The 27,637-nt window shown below is 42.2% G+C and overlaps 2 protein-coding genes and 1 long non-coding RNA gene across 3 annotated transcripts; 1 reads left to right on the forward strand and 2 right to left on the reverse strand.

The window, feature by feature from the left end:
• Positions 1 to 1,260: 1,260 nt before the first annotated feature.
• cyb561d1 (cytochrome b561 family, member D1) lies at positions 1,261 to 6,963 on the reverse strand. The gene is made up of 3 exons (XM_032548610.1): positions 6,592 to 6,963; positions 5,002 to 5,039; positions 1,261 to 3,471 (listed from the first exon to the last, which is right to left on the reverse strand). Exons 1-3 carry the CDS (start codon positions 6,746 to 6,748, stop codon positions 2,965 to 2,967), a joined length of 702 nt encoding a protein of 233 aa, XP_032404501.1. The 5' UTR covers positions 6,749 to 6,963; the 3' UTR covers positions 1,261 to 2,964.
• Positions 6,964 to 8,792: 1,829 nt separating this feature from the next.
• Positions 8,793 to 26,399, reverse strand: atxn7l2a (ataxin 7-like 2a). Its single transcript, XM_032548586.1, is given in 11 exon segments — positions 8,793 to 9,134; positions 10,940 to 11,299; positions 11,301 to 11,898; positions 12,981 to 13,102; positions 15,136 to 15,316; positions 16,324 to 16,535; positions 18,088 to 18,170; positions 19,624 to 19,874; positions 22,481 to 22,817; positions 25,199 to 25,267; positions 26,161 to 26,399. Coding segments are annotated over 11 exon segments (2,361 nt in total). The 5' UTR covers positions 26,291 to 26,399; the 3' UTR covers positions 8,793 to 9,116.
• On the forward strand, positions 9,770 to 10,678 carry LOC116709901 (uncharacterized). The gene is made up of 2 exons (XR_004336994.1): positions 9,770 to 10,369; positions 10,521 to 10,678. It is a non-coding gene; the product is annotated as an uncharacterized LOC116709901 (long non-coding RNA).
• Positions 26,400 to 27,637: the final 1,238 nt, after the last annotated feature.

Consider the following 27,637-nt stretch of genomic DNA (forward strand, 5'->3'; position numbering starts at 1 on the left):
ACCCGTGACGTCCGCGTCGAGGACTAAGGCCTCCAAACGTGGGGTGTGCTAACCCCCTGCGCCACCACAGCACGCCCCGATCACCGCATTATTAAAAACTGGAAGAGACCCATCGTCTATGAGGAAGCAATACCACCTGAATGACCGAGATCAACCATTAATGATCATTTAAACGTTTGGTGACGTCAAATCGAGGGAAAACAAAAGTAGAACTCATCGCTTTGTTGAAAAGTGAAATTGTGTTAAGGGAACTCATTGGATTGGGACTTAACAGCTGTTGAACCAGAAGAAGACCACTGATCAGTGAAGCTAACTGGAGAAAAAGGCTCCAGGGGAGCAGAAAGGTTGGGAGAAGGTCATGTGATCTGATGAGTTTACCCTCTTGCAGAGTGATGGGCGCTTCCCGGGTAAGAAGAGAGGCAGATGAAGTGATGCTCCCATCATGCCTTGTGTTTACTGTAGCAGGCCGTGAAGGCAGTGCTACAGTCTGGGGTTCCTGGAGTCAGTCAGGTTAAAGTTCAGCAGCAGCTGGATGTACTGAATGACTAGGTTAGTTCATCGTTGGATTGTTTCTTCCCCGATGACGCCTGATGTTCCAAGATGACAGCGCCAGCAGGTTTCATCGGGATGAGATCGTGATAGAGATTTATGGAGCAGGAGGCAGCATCGGTCAGACTCCATCGTCATCATCATCATCATCAATGCAAGATCTTGGTGAAAAACAAACGTTTAAATAAATCTTGCAGCGTTGCAGAAGTTTCCCGAAACAATGCCAGAGCAAATATGGGCTATAAACCAATCTAAAGGCTGCCCAACCAAATATTAGTCACTGTTTTTTTGGCCAAGCGTTGTATGATCGAAATGATTGAAGGTTTACTATTGTATCACTGTGGCCTGTCAACTCTGATGCTTGATCTAATTTGGTCAATTCCACTGGAAGGATTTTGTCAATCTGTTAAAAATAAAAAAACTTTTTTTTTTTTTTAAATGTGGAGGTGATCAGATTATTTTTTTCTGTGGTTTTATTGTTACAGTAAGAAAGGTCCTCTTCTGTTGCCTGGACACGAACAACCATCTGAACGAGTGTTTCTTATTACCATAGGAACACTTGAAGCTGCTTCCTGATCAGATCATAAAAACACAAAACAGATCAGCTCACAAGGCCAGCGAGTGCCACAACGTCTTTCCCATTTTCTACTTTTATTGCTTTGAACATTGAAAACTAATCAGACACATAATAATAACAATACATATAGAATGTCCTGAAAATCTACCAGTGCAGTCCAGTCACTTTATTTACCTTTTACTCATAGAAAAGGTACAAAAAAAGTGCTTTACAGTGGAGAGGCAAAGAAAACCTGAGGTAAAGAAAGAGGAGCAGAAAATACAAAAACCCAAATGAAATCTTTCTCCAACGACAGACAATTATTTTTTTTTTAAATCACATTTTTCATATTTCTATACAGCAAACTGGTGGTAAATCTGGTCGATGTGTGTACATTAGGTTCACCTGAGCCATTCAAGGTTAGTCTGCATTCAGTTTGTTCATATAAAGCCAATTCACACACAAACTAAAGCTCAAGGACATACAGTACGTCATCTAATCCAGGGGTGTCCAAACGTTTTGTCAAGTGGCCAAAATTGTCAAGTTGAACTTCTCGCAGGCCAAGAAAACATTGAAGAAATAAACTATTGTAATATTAAGCAAATGAAGAAATTCCCTTTTTTGTTGTATGAAATGGACGTTACTCGTTGGAGATCCAAACTTAAAATGGATTTCAGTTTCTTTTGCGCTCGACTCGACAAATTTATTTCCAGTAATGAGAACACGATAGGGGTCACCTTCTCTCAAAGCACAAGCCATGTTTATTCAGGTTTAATGAATTAAGTAAATAGATAGCTTACATGTTGTAAACACTCGGCTATAAAAAGACAAATACTTTATGTTGTGTTCATTTTTCTGTTCGAAAATGGTGTCTAATATTTTTTACCCTGATTAAAAATAAAATGTCTCCGTCTGCATCCATGTATCCAGTTGGAAGGCGACACAAGGGACAACAAATGAACCTCAATTTGGACACCCATTATCTAATCAATCCAGTTCTATTTATTTTACCAACCTCTTAAACAACAATTAAAGGGCACTGTCAGCAGTTTTTTTCTATATTTATTAAAACTCACCACATCATGACAGTTTGTTATGAGACAAATGAACTGTGAAAAGATCTATCTCCTCCTCTTCCTCCCTGAGCTGCTACTTCTGTCTGAAGAAATGCACTGCTCCCGACCGAAAACAACCAATCAGAGTCAGGAGGCGTGCCTTAGCGCTGTCAATCAATCTTATTATTCTGCTAAATGTGCTAATGCCCGATAAACAACTTCACAGTACAGGAAAGCCGTTTATCCTTCGTCATTGGTGGCCATCCTAACTAGCCTTGGCATTCACAACAGGATATGCTAGCTGCAGAGCTAGGTGAATGAGACTGCTAACTAAGACCTTCCTCCTGGCACTAATTGGTTAGTTCTAGTTAGCATTGGGAGAGAGCAGAGGAGGTTGATTCTTTTTTTAAGTTTTTTTACAGATTATTGGTCTCATATACAGTCACGACATCATACTTTTTATTTATAAAAGTGACAGACTGCAGCTTTAAAGTGATCAGGAATCTAAAAGCTGCTGTCAGGTTTCCGGTCGTCCTTCATTGCTTTCACTGCATCAGCGGTACAAAAACACATTCAGAGGCTCTGCCTTCATCCACAGAGTCACATATGATTTAGTGCTTAAGAGCTTCATGTTGCATTTCCTCCACTCACCACTAGATGCTGGCTGCGGACTTCAGATGGGAACATGTTTGGACAAAAATCTGCTTAGAACTCAATGAATCCCCGAAGCGTGAAAACAGTCTCCATCAAAAGCTTAGAAAACTCGTTTCCGGTTCCGACTCTGCACCGTGATCCGTCTGCAGCCTAGCTGCTTATCTTCTTGCGGGGCAGGTAGGCGTTGGTGATCTGGTTCATGGCCACCAGGGCAGGGAAGAGGGGAAGCACGGCCATCAGCCACCAAACTGCCCCCTTCACCGTGGCCTGGAACCAGTCTGACACCATGGCCAGCATAATGGTGCCGGTGGCCAGCAGGTACACCACCAGGCCGCAGGTGTCGTGGTAGAGTTTGAGTCTGGCCGGGGATGAGGAGAGCCGCAGCTGCTTGTGGAATACTAGGCAGGTGCCGCAGCCGGCCTGGAGCAGGGAGGCAGCCAGGGTGCAGCAGCCCATCAGGCTGTGCCAGGACACCAGGTGGGGCAGCTCAGACACGACCTTACTGGCCAGGATGAAGCCCAGTCCCACCGCCGCCGCTACCAGCCCCAGGGCCTGGCACAGCCAGTGGAAACGCACTTTGTTCTTCCGTGACTTCAGGCAGAAAATGGTACCCTCAGTGGAGAAGAGGAGGATGCCTTCAGTCATGCACAAGCAGTACTGCAGAAAGAAGAACGATGTCAGGGATGCTGCTGCAGGGATGTCAAACTCATTTTCATCATATCCAGACCATAAATGTTCTCAAACGGATCGCTTGTGGCAGAAAGCCTTAATAAAAACACCATTTAAAATTAGGGGTACACAGATTAATTAGCCAGTTGATTAATCGGCTAGTCGATTAATCGGTGCCAATTTCCTTAATTTTGGGAGATCGGTGATCGTCTGATACTTCCGTCTGAAGCCAATCTTATCTACCTCAGCAAAGATCTAAACAATCTGTCCCGTCCTCTTCTGCTCTCCTGAAAGAGGTTTGACTGTTAGCCCTGCCCACCAGGTCATGTCTGCACGTTTGTAGTTAACAACAGTCACCCCACTGTTGCCAACTCAGTGACTTTCTTGCTGTATTTAGCGACATTTCAGACAAATATAATTGGTTTTGGCCAAAATCGGAATCGGCAGGTCAGGCTTTTTAAAAGATTGGTAATCGGCAATCGGTCATTAGACTGCATTTGATGCACCCCTAATTAAAATTACTGTTAAAATATTATAGTACTACTTCTTAAAAATTTAACAATCAACAGCTTTTCACATCGATGTAATTGTTATGTTAAAGTTCGATTCTATAGGGCCACATAAATGGTTTTGAGAGGCCGGATTTGGCCCGCGGGCCCCAGGTTTGACACCTGTGGAAAACATATTTTGCCATTGTGTCTGATGTGGTGCTGCACTCAGGGTAAAGTCATTTTAATCTACAGTAGTTCTCAATACTCCTTCACATAAATGTCGACTTGTTGATCCAATGAAGTTCTTATCACAGATCTGCCATGTCCGCGCTGCCAGACTGCTGAGACGTCGGTGAAACAGAAGCCGAAGCAGCGTTTCATTTCAGACGACTCCACCAGCATCAATTATTTACAGTGGAAAGATGACGGCGATACGAAAGGCTGAAAAAGCTGCCGAGTCAACAGAAACCCTGCCGCTAATGTTCAAAACGCGCTGGACCCATCAATAAACCGAATCAGCAAATAAAGCTACCGAACTTTAGATGTGGTGAAAACACAATTTGAGTTAAGTAGACTCTGTCCAACTTTATTAAGGTGAAGCGATCATTATTAGTAAGGTATGAAGGAATGAATGAGTCTTAAACACCACGCTTAAAAATGAAGTTAGAGTCCCAGCAGCCTGTTGTGTACAGAATTCAGGAAAAAAATAACTGAAATATTGAACTAAAGGTCAGACTAACTCGGATAGTACGCATCATGATTGATGTGCTGAACTGTCTAACAACGGACCAAAAGTCTTTGATGTTCAATGAAAGCTCTGTAGGCTGAATTCAGCTGAATGAACGGACTTCTTTTTGCTGGTACCAACATGGCTGAACATCACAGAGTGGGTGTTTTCTGATAATATTTGTTAATATTTAGTAATGCTTAATCGGGAGGAGAGATTGCTGTCATGGTAACAAGTCGATGTAATCAACCGTCCCTGGTGGTAGTGATGCATCAGTTGGGGTGTGTGTGTGTGACTTACAGCAACAGACATGCACAGCGGATGCCAAGAAAACAGACCTGCAAGACAGAGAGGCATCAGTGAGCGTTTCACATCCTCAGACTCAACGGAAGTTGATTTTCAGAACAGGAGGAAAAAAATGTAAGAATGTGGCAACATTTATTCTGTTGCAGCTGCGACAGACAATCGGAGTCTAAAAGCAGATCTACGGCTGCAGGAAATCCCAACATTATTTACACATTCTCATCCAAGATAATCAACAGATGAAATTGTTCTTTGGTTGCATGGTGAATTATTTGAGAGGCCTTCCTTTTTCCCCACCTGATGCTTAAACATCGTCACCCTACAGGTCACTTCTTGTTAAATTAACTAATAAATGTTCATTTGAGGAGTCGCTCCTCCTAATCAACTCTTTTTAGTCGCTGACGGTGTTTGTAGTGTTTATGGACTGGATCTTAAGGCATAGTCATAAAGAGGAGGGCGTCAGGATCTCATCTTTGCTTTTTGCAGACGACGTGGTTCTATTGACTTCTGGAGGTCACGACCTCCAACTTGCACCAGAGCAGTTCACTGCTGAATTTGAAGCAAGCCGGGATGAGAATCTGTTCCTTAAATCTGAGGTTTCCGAAAGGAGTTTAAGTGTTTACTTTGTGCGTGATAGCAGGATGGCGTCAGACAAACAGATTGGGGCTTCATCTGCTCCCTTCTGTTGAGGTGAATAAAGAAAGAGCTACTCAGAAAAAAGGTCAAGTGTGCGACCCATGTCCTCACCGCAGCCATCACAGGTTCGAGTTCTGGCCTGATGACTTTTGAGGTCTGTCTTTCCCCTCTCTCATAACCCACATTCCTGTCTGACAACTGTTAAGTAAAGGCCAGTGGATTCGTGAAAAAAACTTCATTTTTTTTAAAGTGAAGCTTTAAATTGACCGGACCGTCTATGTTCCGACCTTCACCTGTAACAATGAGATTCTAGATTCAAGTGGCTGAAATGAACTTCCTCCGGCGGGTAACTGGACTCAGCCTTAAAGACAGAGTGAGGAGTTCTGTTATCCTGATCTGAGTATTTCAGAAACTGGTGGCCTATTGGGATTTTGACACACAACCAACTCTCAAGCTTACACAAGCTTGAGAGCTTGTGTAAGCTTGAGAGTTGTGTAAGCTTACTGCCATCCAGTAAGGTGTAGTGATGTAAACAAAAATGCCCTATTGATGTCAGAGGCAAAAAAGAAGGATGGTTTGAGACGATAGATATCTTAAATAACTGCACCCAAATGTGGAAAACCATCTCTGAATGAATAACAGATAGACCCTGAAGCAGTTGCAGAAATACAGCAGCAGAAACCCAGACCAGGTGCTGCTCCTGTCAGCCATAAACAGAAAACTGCACTTTTTGGTCAAAAGAGCGTGAAAAATGTTGCCTGATCCAACGAGTTTTGACTTGAGAAGCAAATTCAGATGGGATCAGAATTCGACATGCCTTATATCGATAAGCGTCGCTCCCGGATGGAAGCTAGTAGGGAACTGAGAAGACCAGTCATATGTTGTGACTTCCTTCCAGGAAACAAATAATCAAGTCTTGTGCTGACAAGAGTTCAACTTAAATACACTCACTGGTTCCGGGTCTGGACAGCACGGAGATGACGATGGTAAGGCCTAGACCGGTGACATGAGCTGCGATCAAAGCTGCTCTGCGCAGCCACACGTAGATCCAGAAGTCCCGCATCCCTAGCCCCTCTCCCACCGGGCTGTACTCCACGTCAGACGGCATCGTGCCGCCGCCGCTGCTGCGTCAACCCCGCTGGATGGAAGTGGCGTGCTGGAAGGTTGGGATGCGGCGCGGGCGAAGTGACGCCCCATACGCTGCATTGTCAACTGGGAGAACGGGAGATCCGATCCGCGGCAAAAGGAAGAGGAGACCAGCGGCTGACAGGAGCCACTACAGCGTCACAAATAAACACGCCACGCCACTTCCGGTGTATTCCAGGAAGTGGTGTCTCCAAATGGTCTGTTCTTCTTTTTCTTCTTCTGTTGAATTTTATAGCAGTTTACAGACTTTGTGCATTACCGCCATCAACTGGACGGAGATGTAACTTCAGAAATTAATTTTTTACTATACAGCTTCAAATAAAAAAAATTAAAAATAAATAAATAAATTACTAAATTATATTCATACTTATACACTCATTGTATTTTTTAAATATTTAATAAGTGCTTGAATTATGTCATGTGATCCATGTTTCCCTAATAAATTATCAATAGTTACTGAACTCTCTATTACCCTTTTCCGGTCTTTCCTCTCTTTTATATATTTCCTACAATAAATCAACACATGTTCTACTCCTTCTGTTTCCCCGCAATAAGAACAATCACCTGATGGATGTTTCCCTATTATTTTTAAACCACTATTTAAGCTAGTATGCCCAATCCTCAACCTGTTAATCCATATTTCCTCTCTCCTATTCATTATGCTATTATTTTTTTATGATTACCTCGTTCTGTATTTTATGTAAATGCCTTCCTCTTTCTTCTAAATTCCATCTCTCCTGCCATATATTATTTATTTTATCTTTAATAATTACTTTTATTTCTGCTCTACTTAGTGGGACATCATATTCACTTTCTTTTGCCTTAACTGCTTCTTTAGCCAACTTATCTACTTTTTCAGTTCCTACAATTCCTTTATGTGCTGGAGCCCATGTGAATTGAATACTTATCTTTTGTTGCTTTATACCATATATCAAATAACTAACTTCATCTAAAAGATCTTGAGGGCTTTCAGATTTTCCACTTATAATACTGGTTAAGCAGGGCATTAAATCTGAACAGATAACTACCTTACTGGGCTTCACCTCCAGCAGCCATTGCAATGCCAAAATAATTGCTAACATTTCCACTGAAAAAACTGATAAATTATCCGTTGTTCTTCTTTTTATAAAAACTTTTCGTTTCGGAACATAAACTGCTACTCCTGTTTTACCATTTTCCTCTTTTGATGCATCTATCTGTATATGTTTGTGTCATATTTTCATACATTATTTCTAAATACTGCTGAATAATTTGATACAAACCTCCACAGGACTGTTCTTTTTTTTTTGGTTTCTAAATTCTAGACTTTTCCAAGATTGGGGGGGTCCAGACCCCCCGATGCCCCCGGGATTTACACCTATGGACCGACACCAGTCTGAGGTTCAGCGTCATCTAAATCACACGGGAAACACACCAATCTAATTTCATATAATCTATTACATCACCCCCACTCATGATGGGATTTCTGGAACATTCCTCTGACACACTTTTGCTAAGATCGTGGTGATGACAACATTTGAAATTGGTGCCCACGTATTGTAGTATATTGCTGAGTCAGGAGGCTACAGACCAGCACCTGTTGTGGCTCCTTGTCCCATACATTTGGTCTCCCGCCTCCATCTTTGAGTTCTATGCTGACAGAACGTTACCTGGGGTGAGTTAGTGCGTCTCAAGGAAAGGAAAAGTCAGTTTCCAACATAGTATTCCTCCCCAATCCATTAAAAACAGAAACTACAGGTGAAAATGTAAAAATCCAGCAGAATTCTCCAAACACTTCTGATCAAGTTTTTTCAGCATTTCCACTCTTTTTCAATTAAAGTTAGCCATTTTTTTTGACTATTTCAATTGTTAGTTTAGGTCGTGTTATACATTTGATATGCTTTACATAATTTCGAAGATAAACTCCCAATACGCTCATGTTCCTAACAAGCAGCACCATGGACTGTTGACCAGTACCCTCTGATCAAATGCACAAAAGGTAAAATAACAGTCACAGGGACAGAGACCAAGTGAAAATGACATTTTTAATAAATTTCTTTTAATAAACCAACATATTCAATTTAGCAGCATAACCAGATGGTCTTGAGGTATTTCTAAATCCATACTCTATGGTTCATCCCATGTTCATCCGTCCTCACGCAGCACACCGACAGGTCAATACGGCACAAACACAACCCGGCCCATTCACACTGGAGCGGACGCTCGGCAGACAAAGGCACACACATACATACATACATACACACACACTCCCACTCACACAGAGTCCTGTTGGCCCAGTCACAGATTGAGTGGAGCTGGCTCCCTCCTAGTGGCTTGTAAGGCAAGCACACTTAATGGTGCAGTTTTGGCTGTAAGACAGAAGAAAACAGTTCAGAGTTAAGAGAGAATTCAAACACCTGACAGGTTGGAGCAGCAAGCATGAGGATGAGGAAGAGAGAAAAAGACTTCTTCTTCTTCTTCAGTGGGTCATCTAGGCCAAAAGCTACTGAATGGTTTCCATAGCTTAAACGACGGCTGTGAAGATCATAGAATGAGTCACAACATGGCCGACAGCTCTGCTAAAGGGTCATTCCCAAAGTGTTAACATCAAGTCTTTTAATCTATGTAAATAACACTTTTTTTTTCTTTTATGTTCCTTTTATGAAACTTAATTTGTTTGTTTATTAGATAGCGTCAATTCACAACAAATCTAAACCCATCATACAGACAGATTCTAAATCAATTCCAAACATGATCCTGGTTATCAAGCAATTCAAGTTCAAGTTCAGTTTAGCCTTCAAATTGGTTTTCTATAAGGGAACAGGAAGTTGGATTGCAGTCCATAACAAACAAACACTTCTATTTAAACTCAGTTTTGTGGGTTTGCTGGTGCCATCTTTGAATCTTACTACAAGATTCCAAACACTCATTCATTTCTCCTCACTAATGTATCCATCTGTTTGGGTAGGCTGTGCAACACAGGGATTTGGTTCTGTAAAGAAAACTGCTGTGTGTCCATGATGGTTTTTAACAGGAAGGAAAGTGCGGCTGAATCTGAACCATGAAACGAAGCTGGTTGTTTTTGCCTCGGCGCTGCTTCCTAACCGTTCTCATCTCTCCGCGTGAGGAAAACACCACATGATGGTGAAATGTCCGAGTTGGACTTTATTTGCATTTCCTGCTCATGCTTCACACAATGCTGCCTTTATCACTGTGTTTCTTAAATTAAAAATAGGGGTGGGGGGAATCGGCAGAAGGCCTTTGGATTAAATCAAAGAATTGAGTGTCTTGACTAAAACGGCGCCCCCCTGTGGACATTCTGACTCATTCCATTTAGAGTAACAGGCCTTTGCAGCATCCTGCACCATGTGTGTGAACTGGGACACAGAGTTGGGATGAGGTCAGATCAGAATGAGGAAATAATTCTGTTTACAGACGTATTAAATCTCAGGAGTGAGGAGCTCACCAGTTGCCAAGACGATCGGGGTTTCCAGGGAGAGTTTCGGTTGTTTTGGGTTTTTTAACACCTAATTTATGTTCGCTGCAGGCATGACAATAAAAACCAGCTGCTGGGTTTTTAGTGACCCCTAATCACTGGAAAGAGGTGTGAAACATTGATGCAGCCGAGCTGTTAAATTTTTTTTTTTTCCAGTATTCATCACACTCTTGGTAAAACAAGACATTATTCCCTTCTGTAGAGCACACAGCTTCCTGCTCAGACAGTTTCCTTTTTCTTTTCCCCATGTTCTGCTCAGGCGCAGCCGTGCTGCAGGGATAGAGAGCGGGACACGTGTGTGGAAGCCTCGCCCTCCACGCAGCTGTCACAGGTTTGATTACTGGCCTGTTGACCTTTACCCTCTCTCATAACCCACTTTTCTGTCCATTCCCTATCAAATGACGGCCACTAAAGCAAAAAAAAAAAAATCCTTAATATAAAAATATATTTATATTTATTTTGTCAGTTTGTCTCTTCTGACAAATTGACAAAATAAACATTTTAGAATTCTTCTCGGGGGAGAAAAAACAATTATTATGCTTCAGTGTTAAATATCAGATTGTCTCTGTTTTAGTTTCAGGATTTAAAGCCTTTTACTTTGAAGGATCATCAATATTCCTCAGACACAACTGTAAATGCGCCCGGTGTTATTTTCCTGGTGAGGTTAGGTAAACCCACCTTCTGTGAGGCCAGCTTCTTGTCCATGTCTCCGTCCAGACCGCCACTCTTGCTGTCCTTCCAGGGGTAGAAAGTGGAGCGTGGCGAGGATGAGGAGCCAGAGCTGGAGGAGGACGAAGGCAGGCGCGGCACTGAGAGTCTGGATGAGGGCGGATGTTCCTCCATGCCTCCCCCCTTCCGTTTCTTCAGTCCCCGATGTTCCAGAAAGGTCCTCCCCCCGCCGCCCTGGCCCAGCAGCCCCGAGTCCCCCACACCGGTCCGACTGTGGGAGTTAGTGGCAGGGGAGAGGTCTGGGGGGGAGGCGTGGCTCAGAGGGGGGAGAGTCCGCTTGTAAGTCCACACCGCCTTGGCGGCAGGGGAAGTGGGACTCAGAGGGGGGCGGCTGGGGGCGGGGCTTACTGCTGGGGGAGAGAGTGCCATTGGTCTGTCCATGAGGGTGGAGGGAGGAAGAGGGGGCCTTGGAGGAGGAAGAGGAGTAGGAGGAAGGTGGGGGTCCCCTGTCCTGCAGGATGATGCAGTTCCTCTCAGGGCCAGAGTGCTCTCCTTCCTGCGACGGGGCCTTGCGTTTACGGAATGCGGCGGCGGTGGCCGCCTCCTCTCGCAGCTTCAGCATCTGCTTGCTGGGTCGCCCCACTGGTTTCCTGGACCTGCCCGCCGCCACCTGACGCCCCAGGCCAGGCTTCCCCAAGGACAGGGGGTGAGAGCCAGAACCAGAGCCAGAACCAGAACCGGCAAAACCACCGCCAGAATTCTCCGACTGCGGCGCGGTCAGAGGTCTGCCCGGTCCCCGGCTGGGGGAGGACGACGCGTTTCTGAGAGACGAGCTGATGTGACTGCCTGCGCGAACCTTAGAATGAGACGAAGAGGAGGAGGATGTTGCTATGGAGACAGAAGAAGAAGAAATGATGGACTTGGCTGAGGAGGTTGGTGACAGAAGGTCTGTGGCTTGAGGTATTTTCCTGGGAAAAAAAAAAAAAAAAAAACAGCAGAAAAGGATCCATGAATAAATCCATGATGCATTCAGTAAAACGCATCTGACTTAAACTAATAATAAATATAAAACATTTACAGCCTGGATATCAGAACAGACATAAATCATATAAGAAATTTAGACTCTGGTCTAACTAGTTGGCAAAGAGGTGGCAGTGCAACAGAAAACGCCGAGCTGCAGCCTCCTCCACCTTCCTCCACCCTCCACTAATTAGACATGTTCAGCGTTAGATGCACTCCAAAAACCCAAAATCTTACTAAGTATTTTTGATCTGGTTTCTGGTACAAACATCTTATTCTTGAAATAAGATAAAACTAACTTTCAAGTAACTTTTCAGTAATTTATAGGATGTTGTTTTTAGTCAATAATTCCTTAATATTGAGGGAAAAGTACTAGTTCCGTTGGCAGATTATTTCATTGGAAAATGTCTTGTCATAAATGAAATAATCTGCCATTATCATTTCAATAATAAATGAAATAATAATGGAACTAGTACTGCGACAGACTAACGACCTGTCCAGGGTGACTCCGCCTCTCGCCCGGAACGTTAGCCTGGAGAGACACCAGCACCCCTCCTGACCCCACCATGGGACAAGGGTGTTAGAAAATGGATGGATGGAACTAGATGGAACTAGTACTTTTTCATCAATATTAAGGAATTATTGACTTGAAACAAGCTCCTATAAATTGCCTGAAAAGTTACTTGAAAGTTAGTACAAGTAACTTTTCAAGTAAAATAAGATATTTGCTCTAGAAACAAGACCAAAAATACTTGGTAAGATTTTGTTTTTGCAAAAAAAAAAAAAAAAAATTTAAAAGACAAAAATCTGAAAATATTTTAAATAAAGCCATAGAACCAACATATTCTATTAGTGACATTCATTTTAAATAGCACAAATATCTTGTTTTTGTTGCTGGTTCTCACCAGGTAAGATCCTAAAACTCCAGCGTATTATTTCAGATGACGTGAACACAGATTTACAGGCTGCAAGATGCATGTAGGACTCCCATAAAGGTGACAGGAGCTTAGCGGGAGGTCGGGACTCTTACTTCCATAGATGAGCGCTGATATGCTGCTCCAGCATGCTGCTGAGGGCCGATCGCACGTGGTGAAGCCTTCTGTCAAACGTGTAGATCCCGTGACCCAACGAGTGGCTGCCGAACGAGCACACCTACAGAGACGGGATCACAAGATGCGCAAGTGATCAAAATGAGCAACAACAGACCACATTGAGATTTTTGGCGAATTAGAACAAGAATTTATTCTTCTGAGAATCAAAAATCTTCAAAAACAGATTTGATCAATTCAGTAACTGATCAAATCCATTCATCGCCGTTCAGGGGTTTCTTCGTGGACCGTTTAAATTCACGTTATCTCTTGTTACACTGCGCCTGGTATAAGGAACCAAAACACTTCTGCTTTCATGTTATCATCATGCCGTCATGGTTACGGGATGACTGCATTTCCTCTTTTTTTCCTCGTTTTCTGAATAATTATTTTTTCTTTCAGCAAAAGTCTGAACAGTGAGTATCTGATGAGGGTGGTGATCCAGACATTTCTCACTAACTATTGAATCCACTGATTCAGAGGATTCTGACATTATAGTTTTGCAAATATTGATTCTTAATGTAGAAGCCTAAATTCAGTTTTTGTTCATTCAGACTTTAGGATAAGTTATGTTCATATTTCTTATTATAATTTGTTTATTTGGATAAAAATGATAACTAGTTAAACCTATTGCATAGTAATTTACTATATTTGACTACACGAAAGTCTTGAAAATTTGCATATCTAATTGGAATTAAGGATTTTAGGGTGTGGCTAGCCAGAGTCAGTTGGGCAGTTGGAGTGGAGCCACACAGTTTTTTGACCTCACTCTCTTTCCTTTTAAATTTTCTTGTTTCTCTTTATTTTTCGTGGAAAGGTAACCTTTGTACCGTTTTTATTATTATTTCTGAAGTAAGCCATTCAACTACATTAAGAGGATCCAGTCCTTTTTTTTGGTTTTGTCGTTTTCGTCATCAAGTGGACCGAATGGGAAAGACGGAGAGCGTCAAGCTTATGGCTTCATTATTTAGGAAATTACACTAAATATGAATAGAAAATAGGAAAATATGGCTGGAAAATTTATCACGACATAAATATCTCACATCAGTCGATGTCGATAATTATTAGGGTTTTTTTTGCTTTAAATATATGAAATACAGTCAAACTGGTGGCTTGACCTTTCTTGTTTTATCCAGTTTTCACTCCATGCCTTTGTTTTTTTATTTTTAAGATGTTATGAGACACGGTTGCAAAACCTGAAACTGCTGCTGCGCAAGTTACTCAACAGGTTGTTGCTAGGTAACGACAGTTGGGGAGGGAGGGCTCTTGAAACGGCTCGTCATCAAGCAAGTTGTTGCTGGTTAACCAAAGAGTGAGTGAGTGAATTGATGCCGCCAACCCTCGCTGGCTGTGAGGCTGAATGGATAAAACCTTTCCTCTGCCTACGTCCCCCAGAATGCTGTGTGGTTTTGGATCAGAGTTCAAAGAATATGCTATATATTGAACACTCTATCAGATGTATCATCTATTGATACTGATCAAATCTCTAACGCGATTCATATTGCTACTGATTTATTCTCCAGCCCCAATAGGTCTGGGAAAAAGTTTCACCATGAGATGGCGACGCAGAGGCGCATTAAATACGCTGTAGTTGTCATGCCAGACGACTGGGTGGCACTGTGATTTTAGTATGTCATCGAACGTGCATGTGCTTTTGACCCTTAGCTTCCACCTCATTGTAAACAGTAATCTATCTCCCATAAACGAAGTGCTGCTGTGACTCATATATTCCTTATCAGAAATTGTGCTTAACCGAAAAGATTAAGTAGCACAACACAACGCTATCCGCCATTATTTTTGTCGTTTCCTGCCTGTTCATTCGCTACCGCCGCGCGTTCTGCGCTTGTGTTCTTCACACCTCCCCGGAGGGTGTTGCAGAACAGTTTCACTCTGGTGTCGCAACAGAAATGTTACAGTTTCACTGAAGAGCGGCTCCATGTACGAGGGGCCTCAATGCGTACAGTGGTCACTTTGTACCTAACTAATCCTACAAGAGAAATGAACAATTCTGGTCTCATCTCAGTGTCAGGGTTTCTTCTCCCAGTGTATATTGTTTTTTTAAAGCAGAAGTGCGTGCTGAGTGGGGGGACGTGTTACCGCTGCAGGTGTGGGGTGTGTGGTAGACGAAGGGAAGTCTGGCAGCTCTTCAGCCGCTTCAGCCTCGCTGTCGTCAGTGGAGATGTGTCCATGCAGCAGAGGGGACGGGGCCCGGAGCCCCGCCTCATCCTGCCACTGCTTCTCCTCCTCCGGGGCGCACTCCGACACGGCCATGGACCGACTGGAACACAGAGTCACACACTCGCTTTAAAAACACACACGCACACACACACACTCTAGGGAAGCAGATAACCATTTTAGTTCTTCAAGAATCGAGCGTTTATTCTGATGATTAGTCATAAATATGTTGGCACGTTGTGCGGATTTTTCATTTAATCCTTTTTTACACAATGTTGGAAATACATCAAAAGATGAAATTCCTTAATTAAATAAGAAAATAAATATTTATAAGGAATGCAACAACAGCATTCCTTCAGTTCCTTGATTATTTGTAGCAAAGAAGCATCTGCAGCTAAAATAAAATCATCCAAAAGGTACTGGATGGGTTTTCTTCTTTTCTTTACAAAATTTGAACCAGGTGAAGCTCAAACTGACACTTGAGGAGTTCTGGGTACAACAGATTTATAGACTAAGGCTTTTGTTTCATCTTAAATATAAAATGTTTGTATGTTTAGTACAGTTCTGGCTTAATTACTGCTCTGAATGTGTCATTCTTTCAGCAAGTGGCCCGTTTCCGTCTGTATACTCCAGTTAATTGATAACTATCAGTGCACGATTTCAATAATTGATTAATCACAATTAATCAAACTAATCGTTTCAGCCCTAATGAACACCAAACATCAGCTCACTTAAATCCTCTCTTATTTGCTCTTCAGCTATATTTAGTTCCTTTGCGGTCATTTCTACCGTTAAACAGCTTCGACGGGCGGTCGTGGGTTTTCCAAACCCGTTTTATGAACCAGTGTGATGATCAAGAGGTTCTGGGATTTGGAATCCACTCCTCCTCCAACAACAACAACATCGTTGTTGCCCCCAACAACGGAAGCTAGAAAGCTTTTCCTTTTGAAAAGTTACCGTGTTGTCCGAAAGGCACAAAACTTCCTAAAGATTAACTAGAAATGTCAAAATGTTCTGCTACATTCTGGAAATGTCAACAACGGTTCATTGGTGCGTGTTATGCTGAGGTGAAATAAGCCGATTGAATCCACATGCTCTGTGTGTCCTGACCTGAACGCAGGGAGGCTGGCCAGAGGTCTCCTGCAGTTGGGGACACCGGCCTGCTCCCTGGGGGCCTCCGGACTGGGTGACCCTCCGGTAGAGAAGCCTCCATCCAGGGCCTGGGCTCCCTTCTCTCGGACCTTCATCTTAAGTTCTGCCACTAGCTGGTCAAAGTTCTTGCTGCGACCCACCACCTTCCTGCGCTGGTGGATGGAGTGGATCTAAAAGATGAGGACACAGCAGGCGGCTTAGAACAGAAAATAAAAGGAGCGTTCGCCAATTCATGATGGGGCCCCAAATGTTGTGCAACTAGTAACAGTATGTAGTTGGTGAGACAAAATGCTGATTTAATTTGATTATCAGTTTTTTATTTCTTTAGAAAATGGATTAGAGCAGAGATCCGGAATTAGAAAGTAGGGTTAGTTACAGGATAAGTATGTGTGTTCCAGCCACATAATATCATTTTATAGCACAATCAAGTAACTGTTACCTTGGGTTGATTTAAAAATGCTATGTGTATCAAATATGACATAAAAGAAATTCAATTTTGTAATTTACCGCCTTAAAATTGGGCCTCTGTCTCTTTAAGAAACTCCTGCTCTTTGTGAAACTCCGCCTTCAGGAAGTCATCACAACATGGCTCCTCTGTTAACCCTTTAACAACATTTTTACCAGCTTTGCACTAAGAAGTAGCTCCTATAATGAGCTCAGCAGATGCGCACTTCCTCCAGGTGTTTGCTAATTGCTTCTGGCTAGTCTGAAGGAGCCGAGTGGGAGAGCTGCTCTGTGAGGCGGAAGCTCAAAAGCTTGGAAACTGCAGCTCTGAGGACGAGATTCGTCTCGAAGGCGGTTCTAGGTTCCACCCAGACGTTTCGCACATCTGAGTGGTTGCCATGGAGATTAAGGGATTTTTCTCAAAAATGCATGAAAGAATCAAGGTAACACTCCAGGCATGTTTATGATGAGGGAATAACTTTATAACATGATATAAAGCTCAAACAAGTCAATTTTACATAACCCTGCCCCTTTAAAGCTCAGTACGTTCAGGGGGTATGTGCATGGGGATTTGGTTTCAGAAAGCCAGTTAGTGTAACCCTGAGTCAAGTTACTATAGCAACATACCCTGTTCTAGTGTTTAGCTGGGAGCTGGAGCGTCAGAGGCAGTGTGGTGTTTTTTTTTATCTGGAGGAGTCTGTAGATGTTGGAGGTAAATACTTGAAAATATTATTTTGAGCACCATTGCTCACCGCAGACAATAATTTATCGAAATAAAATGAATTTAATGACACAATGAGGATGAATTCTTTGTGCTGCTCTTTGGCTTTATGTTGTTTTGAAGCACTTCTCAATGTGAAGTTAAAATGTCAACATGATGCTAAGAGTTAACAGAAGCAAACTTCTTATTTAGTAATTTCCTGTTAATCAGGAATTGATAATCAGACAGTCATCCTGTCTGGACATGACCTTTGACCTTTACATGCTACTTCAGATAAAAAAACAAACAATCATAATAACAGGAGTCTTCCTGTCCAGATCAAACCTTTTTTACCTTTTGTCACATTACAACTTTTATCTCAAACACATTCTAGAGGGATTCAAGTGGAAGATCAACACGGAAGGTAGCGCAGAACAGTGAAGTAGAAAGATACATTCAAGTCTGAACATCCTTGAGTCAGAGCTTTGTAGAACCAGCTTTCACTGCAGTTGCTGAAAGGTTTGTCTTCTCGTCTTTGAACATTAGCACCAGGCTAGCCCAGTTTGCGCGTTACTCACGTTGCACGTCAGGAGCCGAGTGCAGACCTTCTTCCTGTCGGGGTCGAGGACGCCGCAGTGCTTATCCAGATCGCACTCCCTTTCTGAGGACACAGAGAGCATTTCAGTCAAATATCAGACGGGTCTGAAAGAATGGAGGCCCAGATATAGATGCATAGAGGTAACGTTTGAGATAAAAAGCTAATGTTTGGGGGGGAAAAAATCCTGCGAAATACTGAGTTACAGACAAAAGCATGACTATGCCATCCAAGCCTTCAAATGCATGTTAAATACTCAAATTAGTTGTTTCAAGACATGTAGAGAAGGGCAATGATTAGAATGGCAGTTTAATAAAAAAAAACATGCAACATTTTAGAAGTGAAAATAAATATAAAACAATGTGGCAATAATGCCATGTACATGAGTTGATAAAAAGAAAATACAATAGAGAAAACCAAAAAGCAGTAAGAAGAGGGAAGTTCAAGTCATCTCTTCTGTCCATCGCAACAATCGTATCCCCTACTCCAACATCTTACTAACCCTATGACCAGAGGGAGATTTAAAGAGGAGCGGCAAAAGCAAACGAGGTGGATTATCAGAACTGATAACTTCTGTTTGAGTCATCCAGAACATGTTGCTGTGGAATGTCATCTGCTGACTTGAAACTGAGTTGTTAGCTCGTCATGACGGGCATGATGCTGTCATACAGCAACAGTGTTTTCAGTCAGAGGCCTCTTCAGATTCGCTGCAAGACTGAATGCTACTGGAGATCCTTCCAGCCCACAGCACCAGCCATCTACCACACCTCTTTGAAGACACTTGGATGAACTGAGTTATGACAACTTTTCATTTACCTCTGGGAAAGAAAATGTCTTTGAGTTGAACTGAAGTCACATCAAAATAAAGCCACCACACTGAGACCAGGAGTTGCGTTACAACACATTAAAAGACTTCTCCACAGAAGCTGCAGCCAGTGCTAATCGCCATTAGTTGTGTTTTCTTTTTATTAGCTTCCTTTGTCATATAATCCATATACGCATCCATTATTGCTTCCAGAAACAGAGCGCAACTGTGCGACGTCTACGTTCTCCTTCTGCGCATGCCGGTCGCTTTGGGTTTCCGTTCACACAGAAGTCTGACAGAAGTGTGAAAGACCACGCAAAAATGAATAAATAAATATTGGATTTTGGCAAAAAAAACCAAAAAAAACCAGAACTGAACATCGAGACCCGGTGTGTGAACGTAGCCCAAGTCATTCATTAATGTAACCCGTGAAACACAGAACGCTTGGAAACTGTTGTCAGGATGTCTTACTTTGTTTCCATGCCAACATGATCCTCTTTTCACCAGTTCTGTCATTTTGGACTCTTTTGTCCAAAACTGCAATAAAACTCCAAATGTAATCACTATGACAACAGATCAAACATATTTCATATATCAGAACATACAGTCATATTCCATAAATGTACTAATATCAATATGACTAATATCTAATATCTGGATGTCAGACTAAGCTGACCAGACAGTCCTGTGCCTGAACGCTCAATGTCGACTTACTGGAGGCCACTTTGTTGTAGGGCCTCGGGACCCGGTGGCCCATCACGGCAGACAGCTGGGGCGAGTCCTTCCTCTGCGGGGGCGGCTTGTCGCTGGATGCCGGCCGGCCAGCGGGTGGGGCCCCGTGCGGCCAGGGAGGGTCTCGAAGGGACGGAGGCGGAGACAGGACCGGAGGCTCCAGGGGCGGCGGCGGCTTGAACACGGCCGCCTCTTTGTGGCTGCTGTGGATGGACTTCTCCAGGGGCGAAAGCCTGGGGGGCGGGAGGAGAGATAGCCTCAGCATCAGGACAACTCACCAAGTGGAAAAACAACAACAACAAAAAACTACAATACGTCTGTTCAATTTCTTGTCATTATAAGGATTTTGTCACAATAGATTCCAAATAATGACTGTGATGGCCAAATCCATGGCCACACTCTGATGTCGGTAACTCTTTTTATGCACAATTTATTTTTTCATACAAACACAACAGCACTTTAGTTTCAAGAAAAACATGTATTCGTTTATTTGGATGCATTTGTTCTATTTGTTAGCATATGTATTTATATCAACTTAAAGTTAATTTTGTTTGCTTAAGATTAACTCTTTGTTTTTTCCTGCCGGTTCTTACCTGCCTTGGAGTTGCCAGACAAAAGATGGAGGCCAGGGCTCAGCAGGCTTAAATGCTGATTGGACTGCACCACTAGTTCCTGCTGGCAGGGGGAATTTGTAGTTTCTTTGTTTAGATAAGTTTTGTATTTAAGTAAATATTAGTATTTAAAGTTTAATATTTTTGATTTTCATTTTTGGGTCTTTAGTTTAGCCAAACTTAGCTGTGCTGTTTGTTTTTGTGTTATTTGTAATTGTATTCTGTTTAGTTACTCCTATTGTGTCTTAATTGGTCTGATCAGCCAGTATATAAACCCCCGTTTGTCATTTCTTTGGTAGGTCAGTTATGTTTGTTTGTGCAGCCAGTTTGTTTAGATTTTTTTGCCTGAGTTCAGTTTTGTTTCTTTGACCTCTTTTATGAGCCCAGTTTATTTTTTGTCATTTATAATCTTTGGGTTAAAATTGTGACATCACAATGAAATAAGGTATCCCAAGCAAAAAAAAAAAAAAAAAATTAACCTCCGAGAATAAAATATAGGTTAATAAAATACACATAATTTTTGTTGTATTGATATGTATACAAGGATGTCTTGTATGTATGTATATTATTTGTGAAAGTCCACTTAGTAAAAATATATCTGGGTCACAACTTTTACCGGAACTTATAAAAAGGAACAGAGGACACTTGATTGAGAAGAGAAAGGGGTGTGGCAGCACGCTGGAAGAGACGCCGAGCGACGGTCCGAGGAGCTTGCAAGATTAGCCCGGAGAGAACTGACTGCTGGACTAAAAGCGTGGCCAGAGCAATTCACAAAGGGGTCAAAAGTCTTCTGGAGGCAAGGTAGAGCCACACGGAGCGTTGACCGGACCCGAGGCGCTCGCGATCCAGGCCTGACGAAGGGAACCGCCCGGGCACACAAACGCCGACCCGGTGAGACCCTTCCAATTTTTTTTCTTTCTTTCTTGTATTTTTGGTGCACGAAGACGGATTAATATTTTTGGGCCCCAACGTTGTTTTTTTGTGCGCAAACGGAACTTTATTTTTTTTGGATTGCCTAATTATGGACTTTTTTGATGGACTATTATTATTGATGAACTATTTCTTTTTCTTTTGATTTATAGGCTGGGTTATGGACTTAGATTTGACTGTTTCGTTGTTTAATTGTAAAAAATTAAAGAGTGACGGGTAAAATACTATGATTTCAGGAAAACAAATGATTATTAAATGTAGCGGGCAGCTTGTAGCCGCTTCAGTGCGCTGATGTGTCCCCTCTTTCTTTTAAAATAAAAAAAAACTATTTATCTAATATATCCTGTGACTCCTCCTGTTTTTAACTCGGTCCATCACAATGACATTTAAAAAGGAAAAAAAAAAACTACTGTCCATATTGTCACAATTGTCAGCTTTACTGTTTTCTCCACTTTTTGTTCAATAATGGTATTAATAAGTTTGAAAATATGATTAAATTCAGTTACAGTTTAGTGACACAGCATCACACGTTTGTGTGACTGGTGTCCTAGAGGAGTCTACTGGAAATTAAACATGTTTCTAGAGCTTTCTTTGGGTTTGTGGGGTTATGACTGCTGAGCCATGAAGTTAGCTAACAAAGAAGTAGTAAATAGTTCTTATCGTAGCTGCCTGGCACAGTCTAATTCAGGGCGCACAGGGTGTCAGTGTTACTGTTTTATTTTTTTATTATTGTTTTTTTATTGCCTTTTTTTTTTAAAGCTGGTTTTATGGTTTCTTTAATATTGTAAAGTATTGAGCACCAGGCCATTTTTAATCCTGCTATATTTATATTCATTGTGTGTCTATGTAAAATTTCCCATCTGCCAAGAAAGCTGGCTCACTACACAGCAACCAAATCTACCTAATGGTGTAAATAAAGGTGACTGATTGACATTCATCACTATCAGAATAGCACCACAAAGTATCATGATCAAACTTTAAGTCCACCCCCACACCCATTATTAAATGATGGGCCCTCCTCTAGTCCAGGGTTTCCCCCTGTATACTGTCAGCCTGGCGGGCCACCAGGCTTTACCTGCCCCTCCACCAGGCTAAGCATTATTTGGTTATTTATAGATGACGCATTGAACTTGGCCTCATACGATATTACTTCTAAATTATGATGCCCGCTCATGCAGGTTTGAATTTTTGTAACTTTTAATATCTTTTAATACAAAACCATGGTGGTAGGGCCGTTGGTGGACTGCCCTACCACCGGGCTTAGCAGGATTTCTGGGGGAAACCCTCGGGTCTCTTACCGTACTCCGTCCTTGGCGTTCTTCGGGTATCTGTACTGAGGTGGGGTGGAGGGGGAAGAGGGCGCGGGCCGTGGCTGCCCCACGCTCGGCCCTCGAGCCTCCCACGACGACGCAGAGGGGGGGTTGACCCCATGCGAGGGAGAGTGGCCGTGGTAGGGTCTCTGGTGCTGGAGGGCCGGCATGGGAGAGCGCAGCTTGCCGTAGAGCTTGGCCTGGGGCCCGTGTCTCCGCTCGCAGTGCTTCTCAAAGGCCTGAGGCTTCACCACCTGGCCACAGTGGCTGCACACCACCAGGTAGAAGTCATCGTGGCCCGGGTACAGGCCAAAGATGGACATGTCTGGCATTCAGAGAGAATGAGAAGAGAACGAGAATCAAGCGTGATTTGTGGAAATAACCCTCAAATAATTTACTAATCGATTAATCGTTAACTGGAGTATACAAGTCACACACTCAGACCTGTGATTAAGTCAAAACTGTACAAAAATATAAATACAATTTGCATTTTGGATAAAAACAAATACATTTTTTTTAAAATGTGTAAATCTGTTCTACCCTGAACTCCTCAAGTGGACGTTTTAGCTTTACCCGGTTCAATTTCTGCAAATAAAATAAACAACTAAATCTCCCATTAAGCACCATTTGCTGCCTTATGCAGCCAATCCAAAATATGATCAGCAGAAAGCAGAAAAGTTCAGCAGAAAGAGCTGAACTTCTCTGATGTTAGAATGACTGTTTTTCAGCTGCAGATGCTTCCTTTGCTATAAATGATCTGGTGTTCACTAAAGGAACGCTGTTGGTGCATTTTAGTCAATTAAATATTTCTTTTCCAATTCAAAAAAGGAATTTCAGCATTTGTCTATTGGCATTTTTAATGCATTTCTTATATTGTGTAAAAAAAAAAAAAGTTTAAGTGATTCAATACAAAAATCTGCATAATCCTACAAATGTTTATCCTGTTAATCGGTTAATCGTCAGAAAAAGCGATAGATTAATTTAAACTGCTTCACATTGTAATCATCGGGATTTATTTTGAATCATAAGTCACCTGAATCTCTCCATATTATATATTTTTATGTAGAAACTGAATTGGTCGGTTTTGCAAAGCGTCTTAAGTTGTGAAATATTATCGTACAAATAGACTCAACTGAACTGTGTGAAAGAGGCTTCAACAGGCCAGTTAGAGATAGCGAGTGTGTCCGGTAGCTGCTGTCCTCGCAGTGTGTTCTGCAGTTCCCTTGTTCCACTTCCTGTCTGCGTGGCGGCCTAATTAAAAAGTTTATGACGTTGAGACTAAAATTACGAACAGATTTATTTCCAAAGGCATCAAATCTCACTTTCTGCTAATATTTGGCTACTGCCATGAGAAAGAGTTTTAGCAGCACTTAGCGCTGCATCAAAAGGTAAACGCTGACTATAAGTCTGATCTGCATTTACTGAAACGCAGCATGTGGTTCCTCTCTTTCGCCAGGAGCAATATCTATATTATCACCAAAAAACATTTAAAAAAAAAAAAATCAAACTTAGCAGTTATTTATAAAGTCAATATTACCAAAAAGTCATTTAATAAAGTCTACAACACAAGGTGTACATTCAGTGATTCATAATCTTAATTTAATCTTGCAGAACACAAGAGTTTAAACACCACCACCTCTCTAAACAGCTTATTAAAAATATTTCCTCGATCAATTTAACTAAGTCAGCTCAGCCCTCCGGAAACAAAATGGCGGCCACCCACGAGTCAACACTGAAACCCTCGTCTATAAAGGAAGTTTTAGCAGGTAGTGGGCCACAGAGGACAGAGCCAACAAGTCACAGGCGACTCAGTTTGATTGTTTTTGTACCTGAATAAAAAAAAAAAAAAAGTCTGTTTCACAAAGATGCTTTTGGCATAGAAACTGAGATCAGGTGCAGGTCTACAACAAAGTCACTTTTACATTTGAGACAGAGGCAGCGTAGCAGAGAAGATTCTCTTTTAGTGTGTGTTTTTGTTTAAATTAGTATTTAGTAAAATCATATTTTAAAGTTGATTCTTAATATAACTAATAAAACTTACCTCTTCGCATAACTGATGCTAATTTCTGTTTTTCTGTTAGTCGAGTCCAATTTTGCCGTTTTGACCAATTCTGATTCGTTTTCGTCCCACCCACACACACACACACACACACACACACACAAAGTGACTAAAACACAAACTAAGACAACGTGCATCAAACTTTATGCTGTTGATTCGTGCGTTTATCAACAGAAAACGGAGTTGTTAGTTGATGAATATAAAGAACAAAAAGAAAAACATAAAATCTGATTTTTTTTATTTTAGTATTTGATCTTCTGATCTCCAATCAGAGCTGATCAAAAGAAAACGGAGGATTCCAATATCTGGCAGATTAAACGGTGCACATGCAGCACATCCAGCTGGGATCACGGAAGCGACGACATCTGACTCAAGTGCTGATGCAATGCAACCCTCCTGCCGGATGCTCAAGTACACTCAGGACTGCTAATACAAGAAAAGTTGTTGTGCAGCATCCTCAGTGAGGCACACACACACACCTGGACCAAATTCTGCTGATTTCTCACGTCACACATGTGCTGTGGATCTGCCATCCTGTCAGATTATATTTCCCGACTGGATATATAATCTGAAGGGGTTCGAGTCACTTTCTCAGACACTTCTGAAGGTTTATAAAGTCACATGCAAACTCGACTAAAATGACTTACCCTCTTTACTGAGTGACATAGCTTCTGCAGCCTTCTTCCCATTTTTGCTGCAGTCGTCCACATCAGGCCCTGAAAACGTCAGAACATAAATGTTCAGCTTTAGAGAGACGCCTCTGTTCTCATTCATTCATGTTTTCACACCTCCTTACGGAGTGCTGCATAAATGATGGGATTGGTAGGTCAGCAGCTTCAGTTCTGTGGGGGGTTTTCTGTGTGTTTTGTTTGTTTTATTGCAACAGCTGGGACTTTATCACTCAGCCACCTCATCAGCAGAGGAGATGCAACACTCTGAGTTAGCGCACAATACTTCAAACTGACAAAGGCAGGAGGGTTTTCTGTGCATCAGTGACCGGTGAGGTCTCCTGTCAAACACACGGTGTCACACACGGGCAAAGCTGGAAATATTAGCACAAGGCAATGAGAACACTGAGTAACGTTTGCTAATATCAGAGATTAGGGGCCAGTATTTCCATGGTGGCAGCGGCATCAGACTCCTCCTCCGTCACCGGTGTCTGCTCTGATCCTACGGCTAGCGTTAGCATCTCAGGCTAACCGCCTCACAGCGGCGGACCGGGCTAGCTTAGCTTCCCAGGGTAAGAAGTTGCTCGCCCAGCCAGACGGACTAGCCTCCTTCCGCTATGCTGCCACTGCTGCCTGACTGCTAACCCTGAGCCGAACCGTGTTCCTAAAGCACTGGCAGCTTCCTTCATGGCCGCAGCAGTAGCACACACACCACAGCGCCCATGACTTCATTTTTAATATGGCTTTATCTTCTTGTAAGACTATGCATATAGAAGGAGGCAGAGGGGAGCAACATGTTATCCACCCAGCACTAGGACCCGGCAGGGTCTTTGTTTGGGTAACATGGTTAGTTCTACCATCCGTTTTGAAGAAAAATAATCGCGGAGGGATGGCTGACCGGCTCCGCAGCTGCTACTGTTTGTGTCAGGATGGTTCCTTACCATCTGCCGCTGTCACACTAGCCCAGTCGGCCCAGGCAGTCCAGCTTTGACCAACGAATTCATCGAGGCTAGGTACCCGCCGATCCAGAGCAGCCATTACTTTTACTGCGCGTTCACGCACCGCCATCATCGCTGCGCGGGCAAGCGGCTTACGTCATATCTCGCGTTCTCGACAGGACAGGAACTTCCTGCGTGCGCGCTCTGAAGCGGTGAGAAGCGACGTTAATGTTGAGGGTGTTTTTTTTTGTTTGTTTTTTTTTCTTCTAACCTTTCTGATGAGCAGAACTGGGCACAGGTGAACTGGGTTTTATCATTCGGAAAGTGTTGATACATTTCGACATTACTGCGTTGTGTTCACGCATTCCTAAAAGTGTGAACAATAATAAACACTTTTTTTTAAATTTGCCAGTTTACCATAAACTATCCAAGTTCCCGTGATTCTGGGTTTATAAAGACATTTAGATTAAAAATGTCCACAAAATTCTAATTAAACCATTGGAAATGGTGTAATTGCAAATTGAATTTAAATTCAACTGACTCAGTTGGCTAAAAATGTTAAATATTTGAAGAAGAAAAAAGCAGGGAACGGGGAGTTCATGTTTTTCTTAAATTGTGATAAGTCTCCAGCTCCCCCTCACATGACATGTAGGCACACCTTCCTGTTTTATTTTAGTCCATGTAGGTTCTTAAGCCATAGAGAGAGTTAAAGCAGCGCATCAACTTGGTAGTGCAGTTTGTGATGAGAGGAGCAAGAGGGAATGTTATCAATAAGCTCCTAATCGACTAACTGTTCTATGAATATCAATGTTGAGCTTGACCACAATGTTCTCCTGCAGAGGCTTGATGATGACATTGATTAAAAGAAACCACATTAATCTAGTAACACCTGGGAAGTTGATCCACAGTGCAGCTCAGTTGTTTACTATCTCCCCATTTCATTTATTTTTTTCTATTGGAGCACTTTGAACTCAGACTGTAGGTGGGTTTGTGATTCCTAAGAGCCTGCAGTCATACGTGTGTAATTAATCTATATTATGTGTTTCACTTTGTGATAAAGTTCCTCAAATAAATTGACTTCTCAATAACATTACAGTTTGCTGAACAGGTCTGTGTGTAAGAGTTTATTTTTCAAATTCCAGGATCAGGTTAAGGCAAGACTATTAGTACAGCTTCTGGGAAATCCCAAACAAATAAACATGCTCCAGTCATATTTAATAATACAAAAAGGTGATATATGTTAATTTTGCTGTAAAATAGCCTTGCTGTTGATAAAATCGAATTAAGGGAGGGGAGGAAATGTGGGAAACAGTTCAGACTGTGACAGCTGGAGTATTTAAGTTGCCTCTAAACATACCTGGTTAAAATAACTGCCTGTAACCAGAGAAGCCTGTCTAAGTTTAGAGCACATTTGTTGTAGTGTAGAAACTATACTCTGGGTAACAGTGCTGCACTAATAGATGAAAAAAATTTTTTTTAC

The sequence above is a fragment of the Xiphophorus hellerii genome, chromosome 20 (genome assembly GCF_003331165.1).
Source record: "Xiphophorus hellerii strain 12219 chromosome 20, Xiphophorus_hellerii-4.1, whole genome shotgun sequence".
Taxonomy (NCBI): domain Eukaryota; kingdom Metazoa; phylum Chordata; class Actinopteri; order Cyprinodontiformes; family Poeciliidae; genus Xiphophorus; species Xiphophorus hellerii.